Genomic DNA, 16,015 nt, shown 5'->3' on the forward strand with positions numbered 1-16,015 from the left:
TTGCGGCCCCGCGGTTATTGGTTGATTTGACCGCATGTCGGACTCGTCAGCACCCATCATGCATTCTCGTCACCCGACGTTTCTGCGAATTGCAACTGTACTTACCATTCACGTTTCAATGTCATGAGTAATCTTTCAAGACTCATTCCCAATGTTCACAAACATCGCCAGTCGATGTTGGTTCATTCATCAGTAAATGTCATTTCCCGGAGAAAATACCTTATTCTTCATGAGTTACCGTGCCGCAAGTATGCATGCATCGTGGACGCTGTCACTGATTAGTCGCCCATGCGTTTCAGGAGCCCCCAATCTTTAATCACCCAACAAAGGTATAAGTGGCGCGTTTTTCTGCGTCTGGTAAGGCCCATCAGTATTCAGTTAGACCAGCTCATCTATAGGACTGCTGTTCAAGAGATGCCAAAGCCGAAGTCAGATATTCACACATACCAACTGGTTTAACAAGCTGTCCTACGATCTAGTCTTCCATCACTCTGTCGGCATATGCTATGAAGAAGACATAGCTACTGGCAAAGGGCTTCTAGTCTTCTGTGCAAAATTTACTCCAAGAATCTGAAGGCTCCTATCTCTTCGTGGTCCTCAGCACAATACTCCGTGAGACCTGATAGCTCAAAAGTAGTTGTAATGGCCAAAGTTCCTTGGTGGAAACATTGTATATCACGCACCTTGCCGGTGGGAAATGTCCCTGGTCAACGCCAGACAGAAGATTCCGAATCCCTTGCCAGGAGACGTGCTGGACAACGTAGCATGAAACTACCTTTCTACCATGGCCTATTCTCCCCCTTCATACGATGTCGTGGTCTTCTCATGTCGTATCTTCTTCCTCAAATGCTCTTCAGTACATTTCGTAAGATTGTTGAGCTATAATTGTGTTTCGAAAGCTACATGGCATGGAAGCAATTCCTCTGGTGGGACGCAATATTGAAATTGGCTTCTTAGTAGGAAAGCCTAAAGAAATGTCGTATGCGTAAAACAAGCTTATTTCTGTCCCGGGCAAAGTCAAATTCACAGCGATGTTTGAAGTTGAACGGCCTGTCACTTCTTAAGACTCGGCATCAAAGCATATACATGATCATAGCTGCACGCTTGGGCATGCACTACCCAAGAGAAATCGACGAAACATCAAATATCACAAGACAATCTTGTACTTCTAACCTAGTATCCCAGCTCCAGTACCCGTCCCATACACCCAGATCAACTCCCCAGCTCAGAAAGCATGACCCATCATCATACTCATAAAATCCATCATCACCAACGAGATCAACTCCCGCAATGGCCCACTCAGAACATTCAAATTACACTCATCTCCCTCCGCATGTTGAATAAGCTCACTCAGCACCATATACGATTTGTCACAAATCGGGCAAAAGAATCCTCCCGACCTAACACAGGGAGCTCCCCGGTTAGCCAACGTCTGACCGACGGCAAAGATATCTATCTCATTAACATCAGGGATACATCTGCCTCTTTCGACATGCTTCATCATTGTGGATGCTTTTTCGAACTTGCGATCGCAGGTGATGCAGTCGATATTCTTGTTGGGGTTGGAATTACGAGCTGCCTTTTCTTTCTGCTTCTCGTGGTGTACTTGTGCGGGGACGGCGAACTCAAGCCAGTGGTCGAAATCTCTGACGACGGTATCGACGACTTTCGACTTGGACTGATGTTTCTGAAAGAGATGAGCTAACACCGAAACCCTCATAGATGCAGAATCTCGGTACTTACCTCGAGAGCAGACGGGGTCTGAAAGTACATCTCACACGTAATGCAGCGATTATGAGCTTCCACCTCATGGTTGATACGTTCCGTGCCGGTTTCGAAATCCTGTCCACAGTTCTTGTACTTGCAATCTCGCAAGAAATACTTGGCTTCAAAGAAAAAGGGAAAATTTTGGGGATCAGGATATCCTTTGCAGACGGTGCGTTTGGGGCCGTATGAATCGTCCTTTGCGATCTTGGCTTGGACGTCGACGACAGCTGGGTGGCTGATACCGTGAACATGCCACTGATGTGCTACCAGTAACATCTGCGGGAAATATCCATTGCAGTGTGTGCAGAGCGTTGGTGGACCTCGTTCATTGTCCATATCAATGTCGGAATCATCTTCATCGCCATCGTCATCAGAAAAACCAGGATAGCCAAAGTCCGGGTCATCCGAGTCGTATATATCACCAGGTTGAATACCAGCCGGGAAGTCGAACGGGTGTCCTCTGCGGCCAGGGTATGAGAAAGGGTCATCTTCGTCTTCATTGTCTTCGTAATCCTCATCCTCATAGTCATCATCATCGCCATCATCGCCAAATGGTGGGACTGCCATTCGCAGTAGTTGTCTCATTATATCATCCTCTGAATATCTCGGTCCATGCATCTCGGGATGACTGTCACGCTGATGCTGACGAAGTGCAGACGCAAGACGGAAGGTCTTATTACAAGGTCTGCATCTAAAAGTTGGGTTTTCAGGCACACCTTGCTTTGAGTTTGTGGGTTCGGTTTCGACGATGCCGTGTTTGTTGAGTTTATGATCCGCAAGTCCTTTAGCGTGGCGGAATGTCTTTTGGCAGGTCTGGCAATAGGGCTTATCCTCATCTTCATCCCCGTCAACATTTTCTGCCTTCTTACCTGCAGCAGTCGCGTTTGCTCCTTGACCTGAGCTCTCTGCAACAGTGTCGTCTGCCACTGCATGCTTGATAAGTCCATGCTGCACGAGGGCTGATTTGAAACGGAAGCTCTTGTCACAAAGCGTGCATTGATGCATGTTTGAGGCTTTCTTCTCTTCTGTCGCGGTCTCTTCGGCAGGCTCCTGCTCCTCACTCTCCTCATCCGAGCCATCTTGGCCATTAGACACTCTCATGCCAGAAGCAGCCAGCGCCATGTTCTCCATAACCTTTCTCATCGCTTCGAGACGCTGTTCTGCTTGATGCTTCATAAGCGTGTCCTCAGAAGGAAAGTTCTCATTGCAACATGGGCATTTGAACCTCTGAGAACCAGCAATATGTCGCTCCTTCAGTGTCGCATGCACTGGCTTTGAGGAGCCGGCTGCCTTGCCACCTTGTTCTGAACTCTTTGCTGGGCCCTTACCTTTCTTATCTGAAGCATGTTTGCTCTTTAGATGCCTTCGGAGTGAATTTCGGCTGGTGAACAACTTGTCGCAAACATCGCACTTGATTGTCTTTTCTTCGTCATCTGGAGCCTTATACTCTTCCTTGGTAGGAGTCTCGACATCCGTTTTGATAGTGCGATGCTTGGTTCTCTTGTGCTGGTACAGCGCACCTCGATGGCTGAAAGACCTGTTGCAAATTGAACAAGTGGTCTTACTTTCCTGGCCTTTATCACCTTGGTTCGTATCTTCTTGTTTGGCAGAAGTAGATGCTTCATTCGCAGCAGAGGCTTCTGGCTTAGGCTCCGCAGCTTGAGCTTGTGTGGCAGAAGTAGCTGGGGCTTCAGGCTTCGGAGGGCCATGCTTGCTCCGTTGATGCTGTGTCAATGAAGATTGACGTGGAAATGACTGCTTGCAAAGCTCGCAATCAAAAGTGCTGGCCGCTTCGCCATCTTGTCCTGTCCCAGACGCGTCTGCTTCTTCTTTTTTGACAGGATGCTTGCTCTGCCGATGACGCCTGAGTGAGCCTTTGTGGGGAAACGATTTGTTGCAGATATGGCAATTGACGGGCTTGGCTTCAGGCTTTGCAGCTGAAGCTTCTGCAGGATTATCATCAGCCATTTTGGAGAGAATAATTGAAGAACAAGAGACGCGTACGTTGTGTTTTACAAAATTGGAGAAGGATACGGTGGTCGACGCCTTGAAATGTAGTTGCAGAAGCAAATAATGGAAGCGGATCAAGAATAAAGCGTGCAAGTTGATTGGCCAACAAGCGCCACCATTTGCCGTTTACCGTCTCAACAGAGCAACCGCTATAAATAACGTCAAATGAAAGCGAAGCGAAGCATTCTGAAACTGACGACAAGGAAAAAAGCAACCACCCTCTTCCTTCTTTCATCCCTCATTTTATCTCAAGCGAGATCTATGATGACATCGCTCTCTGGCCTCGGGCTAGATAATACGTAGATACAGATCCAAGCCTTGCTCTTCCGCAAGGGACAGTGGTTTAGATGGCAGAATACTTATTAGATTGAAACAATACAACGAAAAAGAACCTATTTCATACTCCAACAACAGTAGCATCCTCAAGAAGTCGAATTCAAAAGACCCAACACCAACCTAAAAATGCTCACCCTCAATCATACGCCACCTCACCTCAGTCACAAAAGCCTTCAGCGGGCCCCGGCTAACTTCAGCACTGCACTTGTCCCCCTCCGCATGGTGAATCAAGCTGCTCAGGGAGTCGAAACGGGCTTCGAAGCTTGGGCACTGGAACTTGTCATCAGAGTAGCATCTCGATACCACGCTCCGATCACTCCTGTCGATAGCCAATTTAATAGAGCGAGCATCAATGTAAGAGTGACATTTGCGCATCTCCACGTGCTCCATCATCTGGGAAGAGGTTCTGAACTTCTTCCAGCAGGTTATGCAGGGGATCGTGTTCTTTTTGGAAGACCACGAGTTTATCTCCCTGAGGTCATTCAACATGTCGTCTTCGTCGTAATTGTCAAAGTTTTGGAAGTCCGAGTATGAGAGCGATTCTTCCGAGATGTTGTCCTGGTCAAATAATGACAACCAGGTGTCCTCGTGCGTTTTCTCCTAGTACTTTACAAGCAGATGCTGGTTACGAAAGGGTTCGTTGCAGGGCCTGCACTTGGATGGTGGTGGTGGAAGTGCTGCAACCAGCTTCTAGGCGGAGTTCTCGCCTGGCTTTTCAATGGGCTCCTGCTCCCTCTCGTTCTCTTCGTTGCTGTCTTCATTGCTCTCCACGCAGTTCTCCTCGTCAGTCTCCCCGTCGGTATCCTTCCATACATCCGGCGAAGGAAAACGATAGGTGGTTCTTATATGCTCTTCAAGCTCCTCATCGGAGTAAAATGTCTTGGGACAAAAGTCACACTTGTGTATAATAACAGGTCCATCATCCGACCAGAGGTTATGGCGTATTACATGCTGTTCAAGCAAATCGAAATGATCAAAGGTCGACCTGTAGAAATCGCACTTCCACAGTGGTGCAGGGGGTCCAACGGGGACTTGTTTCTCTTTCTTCGAATTCACCTCCTCAGCAGCGACCTCTTTATTTCCACCACGTATCCCTGCACCATCTGTCATTTCCATAGGGCGCTTGGCGTCTTCATGTTGTAAAAGTGCGGCCCTAGAACGAAAGACCCTGTTGCAAGGTCTACATTTGTGAACTTTAGCTGCAGGAGGATTCTCATCTTTTCTCTTTGTGTTCTCTTCCTTGGATAGCTGGATCCGTTTGTGGTCGCATTCTGAGCCGAATTTTCTGCAGGAGAGTCATCTGTCTTCTCATAAGCATGTTTGTGCCTATAATGGTCTGAGAGTGAAGACTGGTAAGTAAAAGACTTGTTGCACAGTTTACATTTGAGCTTCTTCAGCTTCTGGCCTTTTTGATCGTATTTGTCCTGTGGCTCGATGCTATGCCGGTCCCTATTATGGTTGTCAAGCGCAATTTCTTGGTCGAAGGACTTGTTACAAAGGGAAAATCGCAACCAGGCCGTCTTAGATTCCCAATTTTTAATATCCTTCTTCAAGTCGTTCAGTTGGCTGAGGAATTCACTGTTGTCGATGGCGGAGTTTGGTGCCGTAGAGCTTCCCTTTGCGTCATTAGTAGATTCTGAGGCGTGCTTGGTCCCATGGTGCTATCTCAGTGAGTGCTCTAGTTTGAATGACTAGTCACAGACCGCACACTTGAATGGCTTTGTGACCTCGTCGCCTTGCTTTGATTCGGTGCCGTTTATGTCTTTGAGGCCGTGTTTATCCAGTTGATGTTGCATGAGCGAGGTTTCGCCAGGAAGAGCATTAGAATAATGGCAGATATAGCACTTGGCTACTTTCACTCCAGCTGGTTCAAGACTTCTGCCGGACATCGCTTGGGATTTGGATATAATAGTATAATGGTGTTTGGGGAGTCAAGAGATAGTTATACTGTAGGTAAATTGAGATAACGTCATGGTAAGGGGGGCCTGGTATCAGAAGCAATTAATGGAATCGGATGAAGTTAAAAGCATAAGATGTGATTGGTCAATCGAGTCCGGCACGAACTCTAGTCCGTCTCAAACATGAAACCTTCGCGAATCATAGTGCAAGCCATCGGCATAGATTCACGAGTCATAATTATATTCACTGACAGTTCTATGGTCTAAATGAGAATTGGCTGTGCACATGCCTTTACCATTGCTTCCTCCAGCTTATATCGAGATCGTGACGTCGCCGCGATGCGGGACGCCCAGCTTCAGGGTAGGTGGCTGGGTTCGTCACCATATCATGGCCGACTACACGCAAATCAATCATGGTTTTAGGCAAACTCCCATGTCGTTGAATACTTTGTATAGTCTGTGCAGGTTCGGAATCTCTAACGATTTATATTGCAACGCGAATACTGGTGGAATATGGCTAGATCTTCACAAAAGCACTCATACAAAGCCACCTTGACTCAATAAGAACAAAACGTTGCAGTGCCACCGGCAGGCGCACCAAGCCAATACCCAAACTTCTTTGAACCAAGTTCTTGATCGTCACTCGTTTACCTTGGCTCACATTTAATTCCCATGTCTCTTCATTCTCAGCTGAGTCTTCAGTATCAACCCCCTCTTCTCGTGTGCGGTTCAGGCCCCAAGAGCCTCGCCTCCAGAAACCCAACCTTTACCTCCTGAATCACGTCCGCAGCAACAACTTCCTGCTCATCTGTCGCTCCCTTCTTCCAGAAAAATACTTGGTTAGAATCCTTATTAGATTGAAATAGAATACACAAAAAAGAAGTAGTCCCGTCTCCCAACCACTGTAGCATCCTTAGCTGGCCGAGTGCAAGGCACCCAACGCCAACTTAAAACAATAACTCTATCGTGCGCCATCTCACCTCACTTATGAAATCTACCAACGGGCCCCCTGTGATAGATAAACTGCACCTTTGGCTCTGCGCATGCAGAAGCAGATCACTTAGAGCCAGAGAGGTGTGATCACAATGGGGGGACTGAAACCTGCCTTCAGAAGTGTAGAATCTTGATACCGCATTCTGATCGCTATTCTTGATAGCCGATTTGATCGAATTGGTATCCAGATAAGTGTGGCATTTCCTTGTTTCCACGTACAGCATCATCTTCGACGACCTCCCAAACGTCCTCCAGCAGGTAGTGCAGGGGACCTTGCCCTTCTTATCTTTGGGCTTTGCTTTGTTATCGTCGTCGAATAGCGCCAACCACGTCTCGGCATGCGCGCTCTCTCAATGCCTTGCAAGTAGGTCCTCAGAATCGAATGGCTCGTCGCAGGGTGTGCATCTGTATCCCGACTTTATGGTCTTCTCGGGAACTTTGGGGGTATCCTGCTTTTCGAGATGATCATTGGAATGTCTGAGGACACAACTATGCTTGTACCCCATATGATCGATGGACCTTTCCATCTTACGAAAGGTCTCTTCACATGCGTTGCACTTATACGCCAAAGTGACATCGTGTTCATGCCAATTCGCTGCGGTTTGCCCCTCATACCGCTTCTTGAGGGGCTTCTTCCTCTTGCTTCCATCCCAATAAGGACCATGGCTGAGAAATTCTTAATGTTGATCAAAACTAGTGAAAGTGTGAAAACGTTATGTTCAAAAAATCATTATATATTGATCTTATAAACTTAATTAGCTTATATTCTCTTAGCTATTAAAGCTTCTAGTTATCTAGATATAACTTACCTTAATAAAAGTATTAATACTTTAACTTTTCTAGCCTAAATAACTTAATTAATAAAACCTTTAATAGTTTAAACTTTTTACTATAATATATATATAATCCTTCTTAAAGTTATTTAATAATAAGTTAATATCTTTTTATAATATTACTAAATATATCTTTTAGCCTTTAATGCCTTTTATAATACTATAATTTTATTTATTTAATTATAATTACCTTTTAATACCTTAATTTTAATCTTATTATTATTAACCTCCTTCTCTTTATTTTCTTTTTTATTATCCTCCTTTTTATTATCCTTCTTTTTATTAAATCTTTATAGCTCCTTTTTCTATTAGTAAATAAAATATAATAGGCAATAAGTATTTAACTTATTAATAGCTATATTAAATATATTATAGCTAAAAAGGGCAATCTTAATATAAGGCTTACTATTAATAAAACTATTTATATTAAATAGCTTAATAATCAATTAAAACTCTTAAGTATTATTTTTTATATTAATATATAATTTAGCTATACCTTTAAGGTTAATAAAGATAATAAAGAATTAATAAATATAATTTTAAGCCTTTTAGCTTATTAAGTTATTATTAATAATAGTTTAAATTATTAAAATAATTAATATATTATTTATAAAGTTATATTATTATAATATATATAGAGATATAAACCTAAAGTTATATCCCTTTATATACCTCTTAATCTCTTTACCTTATAATACCTTAAGGCTTATAGTAAGATATAATAGTTATTATAAAAGCTTTTAGATAAAAGCTTATATTAAGGTAAAAAATACTATATTCTTATTTATTATCTATATTTATAGCCTAAAGGTTAACCTTATAGGTCGCATTTATCCCTATAGTAAAAGTATAAAACACCTAAGGATAGAAATTGCATTTACATATATGTGCCAAACGTTCTGGAACTGCCTTGCCCATAAGCATTCTCATCCATTTTGCCCAAGGGGTGCGGCAGAAGTATTCCAAGTGCCTGTAAAGCGCATCAAAGTCGTAAAATTCATCTCCGCAGTCCTCGCACTCAAGCAGTGATGGCTCAGATTCAGTGGCGTTGTCATTCTCGTTGTTGGAAGTTTTGTCTTCGGTATTCTCAGACTCGGCTGCCTCCTGCTTTGTATCCTGTTTCTTTTGAGAGTCGACGGAGACATCTTCAACTGAATCATCTGCAGGCTTTGCCGTTGTCACGGCGTGATTGCCGCGTTTGTGTTGTTTGAGTCCACCTTTAGTACGGAAGACTTTGTTGCAAGGCCAGCATTTGTGAACTTTAGCCTTCTTCTTGGTGTTCTCTTCCGTGGGATGGTCTACTTCATCCGAGATTGGTCGTGAAATCGAAGGAGACTCATCTATCCTCTCGGTGGCATGTTTGCTCTGATGACGATGTTGTCTGAGCGAACTTTGGTGGGAAAAGGACTTTTTGCGGACATTACAAGTAGCCAGTCTCGCTTCCGGCTGCTTAGCACTGTCGTTGGGCATAATTGAGGTTTGTTTGTTGTTTGAAGAGGAAAATCCAAGTAAATTACTCCGCAAATTGGGGGATGTTATTTATCATCAAGAAAAGGGGTAACCAAAGCAACTATTTAGACAGGGCAATTGATTGGCAAGTCGGTATCACGGCAAACATCCAAAACTCTATTACTTCCACAACTTATTTCCGATAGCTTCAGTACGAAACCACGCGTTGGAGACAATAGCATAAGATTATTAATTGCATATGTGCGCTCTAGTCTAGAGTGGAATGCTAAGTTATATTGGGGAAAAGGACTTATCGTGTTCTCATTCATCACCTGTGTTTGCAGCCTAAAAGTAAGGTTAACCTTGTAGGCGGCAGTCATCCCCATAGTTGAATGCTAAGCATTTCCCATAGCCATGCATGCTGTAGTAATATCGACTGATTGATTAATTATTAGTTGAAGCTTGTGTCAGCTTAACAAGATATATCGAACTCTATACGTAATAGTGTCTCTCACAGAAGAGCTTATATGAAGTCCTACGTTTATCCCACCAACTGTAGACTAGGACGCTTCGGAACTTGCACCAAAGCCTCTTTTGAACCACTTCTTTACCCTAATCCGTGTGCTTTGTCCCCTCTGAGCTTTCCCGTCAATGTCTGAAACTCCATCATTGGTAAGACCTTCTCTTGAGCGTTCCAGATCACAGCAGCTGAGTTCGCTAGCTTCCTTCAAAGGTAGTCCCAGAAGTCTCGCTTCTAGAAAGCCAACCCTTGCTTCATGAATTATGTTCGCAGAAGTCCCGTCCTGCCCTCCATTCATGTTCCTCTTCCAAAGCCAAACTCGGCTTGAATCCGGAGATAAGGAGCCAATATAACCTGGTACTGCATCGATGAAGCCACATGCCTGCCGTCCTCTCGCGTTGATGTGTATTTCAGGATGAGACGAAGCAGCCTCATGCCGACTTAATTCGTCTGTGCTGGACTCGGGGTACTTGGAGTCACAGAACTTGAGAGCCACTCCCGGGTCACGGTCTTTTTTACCCATGATGAATAGTTTGCCAATCCCAGCTCCAGGCAAGGAACCGCTGGGACAGCACCAGGCATGCTGCTCCATGGACTTACGCGTGGCGTGTTGGCGTCCTTGTTGAGACGCATCCTTGGCTTGTTCCTCGGAAATGTAGCTTGGGAAGCGCTCCTTGAGTTTGTCTTCATCGAAGGTAATGCTCATATGCGATTTTAGTTGCTGGACCATCCACGCGAGAGGAGCATGCACAAGACCCTCGTGTTTCTCAATCTTGCCTATGCTACCATGATCGCCTAGAAAAAAGACTTGGTGCACGTTGCGTCCGCACATGTAGGTCGGACTATAAGGGCTTCGTTTCTCATGTAAAGCCAAAGCATGAAAAGCATAGTTCACATCTGATTCGAGTATTAGTTCATGGCGAAGTCGGAAGTCCAGATCAATTGATCCCGAATATTCATGATACTCACTCTTTGGAACAGGGTCTATGGTTTTGGGTTGATACTTGTTTCGATGAAGGTAAGAGAGCGGCTTTGCAATGCCAAACAGCGGGAGGCCCAGTGAGCCAACTGTATCGAAGCAACACAAGGCATCGATTTTGACATCATCGTAGACTGTTGTATGTTAGATCAGTTCTGCGCAGAGGGGCTCGACACCAACATTTATAGGTGCCACGTACTTCAGACTTGTCGACTTTGGCAAGATATGGGTCATTGTCACATGCCTTGTATAAGCGCTTGTAAAACGCCCTGTCGCCATTACGAACTAGGCCGATGCGTTCAATGATGAGAGCAAGGTAGCGAGCAGCCCATGCACCTGGAAGAGTTACAGTCGGCTTGTGTTTGAGGAAGAATAATGCTTAAAAGATGTCTGATTGACTTACCTCGCGAGTAGCCACAAAGGATAATCCTGTCTCGCTTGTTGTAGTCTTCGGCAATATTATCTAGCGACTGTCAATTTATGCAATACACAAACAGATTCGGAGCACCCACCATAGGCTCGGATCACGTTCCGGAGTGTGCCCCATCCACCAAGACCTGTACGAGGTCAGTCAGATTTCCAGAAAAGTGGGAGCAGGCAGTAGGGCATACCTCCAAGAAACTTGTCTGTTAAACCGTCGCTCCCTACACCGTTGAGGCGGATCTTTCGAGCGTTTTCGCCTTTGGCGATGAGACGAGGCAGGCATGAGACCACGGTCTCTTTTGAACTCTTGCTACTACCATGCCATGTGCCTGGAGGGGTTAAAAATGTCAAACCTATCGCGGGGGATATATGCTCACCATCAAAGGCAACAAAGATCAATCCAGGCACACTGCGGGCTTCCTTTCGTTTCTGAGACCGTTTAGTCATTCGGGGAAAGACGTCCATGGTATACAAGTGTAGGTCAAGGGCTTGAAGTCCGTAACGTAGCAAACACGCAAAAGACTTGAGTCCTTTATGTCTAGGCTAGGGCAACCTGTATACTGCGACACGCAATAAGAATAGGCCCCGGGCTAATGAAATTGCCCGCAAAATAAGGTGTGGTTTGCGGAGAGTGTGAAAGGTGAATGATAGAGAGACCAATACAAAAGGACAATGGACAACTGAGTGCGACGGCGTTTAAATAATCTTTGGCTGTAGGCGATGCTCCCTGTCTTCAGCTACTTTTCCAACTCCATCCCATGATGTCAATGGCACAAGGAGTTCTGGGCTCCCTCCTGCTTGGCTTGGGTCTGAGAGCCTTGTTGCAAATCCCTACAGTACTCCTTGATTGCACTTCTGCCTGGCTAGCTCATCAACATGACATAGGTGGAAAAGCCTCTTGGGGGCTGCTGTGTCTGATACGTATCAATCGCGGGCTGAAAACTACGAGCTTATGCACCAACCCATAGGTGGCGAAACTGGCCCCTGTCAACTGAAGTTTGCCGACCAGTGATTCAAGGCTGTGAGCTTCGCCTGATCTGAAGCTGCGAACGCCATACGTTTATAGCGCGTCTTGGCTGCATGTCCCTGAGCACAACATGTCGTATCTGCATTGCGCCGATGGCTGGACGTTGAGGCTATGCACGATACTTGCGAAATTGGTGCACCCTAAGAACCCGTTAGCCAGGAACAATGCTTTGTGCATAAACCTTGGTTCATTTTTCTCACTGCAAGCATAACTTGAGCGTTTGCGAACCATCTCGGAGCAGCGCTTCCTTATTTGAATGGCATGTATCTTGGATTGAACTTTCAACAACTTGGGGTACAAACACACTTTATTCCAGGTTCCCGCTCCTCGAGATACTCTCTGAGGATAATCCACCCTGCTTCTAGGAATTCCTATTAATTCTGCCGAGAGCCTGAACGCCATAATTACCGCTGAGTATTTGAGATGAGAAATCTTGCCCTAGGATGATCGAGAAGGAGCATAAATCACACGACGACATGCAAGATTCATGTGTCCTCCATTCCAGTTTGGGGAGAGGTACGGAGCATAGACCAAGAATAAAGGATTGAAGTGATTGGCCGACTGGTGTTGGGACTAGCTCCAGACATTGTTGCTCGGCTCAACCTAGTGGTTGGGGTAATGGAACATTCCCGATTGGCTAGGAGGTCATCAAGTGCTTCGATTTATGTAGGTAGTGTCCGAAAAAACACATGCTCACATGATAGCCAAGTATTAAATAGAGCATTCACTAGCATAGCAAGGCACCTCGAGCTAAGATCGAACATTTGGCGCTGACCCGAATCGAGTCCTGATGGACCCGCCACGGCGCTAATAATGGATAAGAGATGTGATCATTTCTGCCCAATCAAAATGTCTACACTCAGGCGAGCCGGAGATTAAGTTTCCCCTTGCAAAAATCCAGGTACAGGTTCACTTATTCCCGACTGATCCATCATCAATCAGCATGGGTTACCTCACATACGAGTCTGATTCGTCAGTAGCGGACTTTGCCGTCTCCAAACAGGAATACCTCACCTCCCGCCCAGAAGTTTCCTTTGGATACATCGCAACCAGTTCCCTCGTCTTTGACACAAAAGCCGCTTCCGAGCATCGCATTCTCCTTTTGCAGCGCGCTGAAACCGACGACGATGCCGGCAAATGGGAGCCTCCAGGTGGTGCCTGCGATGACTGGGATAAAACCATCTTGGGTGCTGCCGCACGTGAGCTGCGTGAAGAAGCAAGTCTCGATGCGAAATGGATCGGTGGCCCCGTCGACAGACCCCATTTCTTTGCTCTTGAAGACGGGAAAAGAGTATGCCAGTTCAACTTTCTGGTATGTGTAGACATGAGCAACCAAGCAGTGAAGCTATCTCCGGATGAGCATCAGCGCTTCGTCTGGGCTACTGAGGATGAGGTGAAGTCAGGGGAAGTGGGCGGCATTGACATCGAGTTCACAAGGGACGAAGTTCAGCGAACAGTGTTGGCAGCATTTCATCACGCGAGGAACATCCACGTATGACCCCAGAACACTTTTAACTAGGTTCTTGCACGTCATCTAAACTCTTCTCTTCAACTTCATCTTCAGCGAGAATATCTCTCGCCTGTCTCTTCACCAGCCCATCGATAAATCTTTAGCAGCTTGCGGGGTAAACATACTTTGGAGCCTTGGACAAAGACGGACAAAGAACCAACAGTTGCAACGCCCGAACATAGCGCTGACACACTCGTGAGCACCGTGAGCATGCCTTACAGGAATCTAACTTATATATGTATAATAATATAATATATATCTCTGTTGGGCATATCTTGCTTATCAAATCTCGATGGTGGTTATAAATTGGAGCAAGTGTTCGATCGCCCGACACAGTTATTGCTCACAACTTATTTTATGTTCCTTGGTAAGTTGTATCCATAGATGTTTTTCCATATTACCGCTTGACCCAGTCAGGCGTATCTCAGTTGATGTAGTTACTTTTGGCGTTTTTCCTCTAGTCCCCCAGACATCTCTCGTCTCTACGCGTTTGTCCAATGATCTCAAGTCCATCATGCCAATCAGAATACGAATGTTGGTTATTACATGCGGCGTTGAATTCAGCCACATAGCCAAGATGTACATTGCCGCCTTGGTGGTTTTAAGCGCCTGCTTCGTACCATGTCCAGCCGCTTTCAACCTCTTTGGGATGCATATGATGACTGAAGCAACCAACAATGCAAGTAAATAACCAATCAGACCGTCTAAAAGAGAGAAAATCTTTCGAGTAATTTCTCAAATTTGTTATGTGCAGGTTGATGACGGGTCTGAGCCCAAGTACCAGGCCTTTTATCTCTACACTTTTCAGAAGTGTAAAAAGCCCCCTTGCTGTAAAGACAACTGTGCCTTGAACCTTTTGAGATTTGTTCTTATATTACTTCCATCCTCCACCTAGACTTGTTTAATGCTTGTACAGCTTGTCTGAAAGATACTGCCTAACACCTAATCATCTTCATACCTGAATCAGACCATCATTAAATCATGAGCGGCTTTCAACTTCCTTCAGTAGACGTGAGCGATCTGGAGGAGTATGTCCCTTACCACATCGGGCATGGTGCGTATATCCAGAAGGTTGAAGAATGTCCGGCACTATACGGTGATCCCGCAAAACAAGCCTCGTATCAGAAGGTAGCACACATGGTCAGGGAGAAGTGTCAAAATTTACTCGAGGAAACTGGTACAAAAGGTGTGGTGACTTGCAGAACCAAGACTTATGAATCACTGAAAGCGAAGCTCAGAAGTATGGAGCATCATACTGATTTCACGTCTTGGGCACTCAACAACGACATCTTCCAACATCACGAAATGGGAGATCTCGCTGCTGTCCGTATCGGAGTATATCTACCCCAGGATGTCATCAAAATGGCGAGAGAATGCCAGCAACGGTTCAAAATTGCCCATCTTTTTGGTACTGTTGGTAGTGGCAGAGATGCTACTCGAGGAGACAAAATGAGCCTAGACATCCATGGAAGGGGACCTTGGCGCTCAAAAGATCAATATGGATCTGATGAGTATTGGCAGCATTCTGGCTACAGATCCTGGCAGATGGTGATCAATTGGGAGGGAGGCTTCAGGGTCGAAATACAAATTGGAACAGTGGTTTCGCAGGCTTGGGCTGAAATTCAACACAACGTCATCTACAAAAGGCCTGACAATATGATGTCAACGCCAACCATGAAACGAATGATCGATGCTATCAATGGCCTGGCAATGACTACAGAGATCATTCTCAGCGAGCTGGAACAAAGCATCGAGACCGCAAAGCAGAAAGCACAGCTTCGCCGTATCACAGAGGAACAATACAACAGATGAACTGCCACAACCACACTTGACGTTTACTTATGGTTTGGAGTTTACTTATGGTTTGGAGTTTCGTATAAGTGCACGAGGTCTTAGGCCTCGGCTTAGCGCTGGGATGTGAAAGGGATTCGGTCCAAAAGATTGTCGACGTTTACGAAAAAAGAGCCAAGCACGACGATTAGGCTTCGTTCCTGACATGAATCTTTACCTTGGTGCGGACATCAAGAGGATAGTCAACCAACAAGAACAAGCTGCTACACATCAATGCTTCTGATGACACAAAGGGTGATACAACGCATTTTACATCATGTAAGATTGTTTACAATCTTGAAATACGGGAAAAACTCGACACGCTGGAGGGGCCAAGTGGCTACAAGGACTTAGATTTGTTACTTGCAATTGAGACTTATGGCCGAGAGCACATACCAGCATAGAGAACTTGTGATTCAGGGCTATGTGCATCATCAGGC

At 45.3% G+C, this 16,015-nt stretch overlaps 6 protein-coding genes; 2 read left to right on the forward strand and 4 right to left on the reverse strand.

Annotated features, from left to right (window-relative positions):
* Window positions 1-1,225: 1,225 nt before the first annotated feature.
* FFUJ_00335 (uncharacterized protein) lies at window positions 1,226-3,735 on the reverse strand (the record flags this gene model as incomplete). XM_023573408.1 has 2 exons in its annotated part: window positions 1,226-1,687; window positions 1,744-3,735. 2 exons carry the CDS (start codon window positions 3,733-3,735, stop codon window positions 1,226-1,228), a joined length of 2,454 nt encoding a protein of 817 aa, XP_023425136.1.
* Window positions 3,736-4,803: 1,068 nt separating this feature from the next.
* On the reverse strand, window positions 4,804-6,002 carry FFUJ_00334 (uncharacterized protein; the record flags this gene model as incomplete). XM_023573409.1 has 3 exons in its annotated part: window positions 4,804-5,281; window positions 5,308-5,774; window positions 5,817-6,002. The coding sequence occupies 3 exons, from the start codon at window positions 6,000-6,002 to the stop codon at window positions 4,804-4,806; spliced, it is 1,131 nt and encodes a 376-aa protein (XP_023425137.1).
* Window positions 6,003-8,695: 2,693 nt separating this feature from the next.
* On the reverse strand, window positions 8,696-9,307 carry FFUJ_00333 (uncharacterized protein; the record flags this gene model as incomplete). The annotated part of the gene is made up of 1 exon (XM_023573410.1): window positions 8,696-9,307. The coding sequence occupies one exon, from the start codon at window positions 9,305-9,307 to the stop codon at window positions 8,696-8,698; it is 612 nt and encodes a 203-aa protein (XP_023425138.1).
* A 539-nt stretch (window positions 9,308-9,846) lies between these two features.
* FFUJ_00332 (uncharacterized protein) lies at window positions 9,847-11,673 on the reverse strand (the record flags this gene model as incomplete). XM_023573411.1 has 6 exons in its annotated part: window positions 9,847-10,919; window positions 10,966-11,121; window positions 11,189-11,248; window positions 11,298-11,342; window positions 11,397-11,537; window positions 11,586-11,673. The coding sequence occupies 6 exons, from the start codon at window positions 11,671-11,673 to the stop codon at window positions 9,847-9,849; spliced, it is 1,563 nt and encodes a 520-aa protein (XP_023425139.1).
* A 1,505-nt stretch (window positions 11,674-13,178) lies between these two features.
* FFUJ_00331 (uncharacterized protein) lies at window positions 13,179-13,733 on the forward strand (the record flags this gene model as incomplete). Its single annotated transcript, XM_023573412.1, has 1 exon — window positions 13,179-13,733. The coding sequence occupies one exon, from the start codon at window positions 13,179-13,181 to the stop codon at window positions 13,731-13,733; it is 555 nt and encodes a 184-aa protein (XP_023425140.1).
* Window positions 13,734-14,726: 993 nt separating this feature from the next.
* Window positions 14,727-15,557, forward strand: FFUJ_00330 (uncharacterized protein; the record flags this gene model as incomplete). Its single annotated transcript, XM_023573413.1, has 1 exon — window positions 14,727-15,557. One exon carries the CDS (start codon window positions 14,727-14,729, stop codon window positions 15,555-15,557), a length of 831 nt encoding a protein of 276 aa, XP_023425141.1.
* Between the last annotated feature and the right edge of the window lie 458 nt (window positions 15,558-16,015).

The sequence above is a fragment of the Fusarium fujikuroi genome, chromosome FFUJ_chr01, assembly GCF_900079805.1.
Source record: "Fusarium fujikuroi IMI 58289 draft genome, chromosome FFUJ_chr01".
Taxonomy (NCBI): Eukaryota; Fungi; Ascomycota; class Sordariomycetes; order Hypocreales; family Nectriaceae; genus Fusarium; species Fusarium fujikuroi.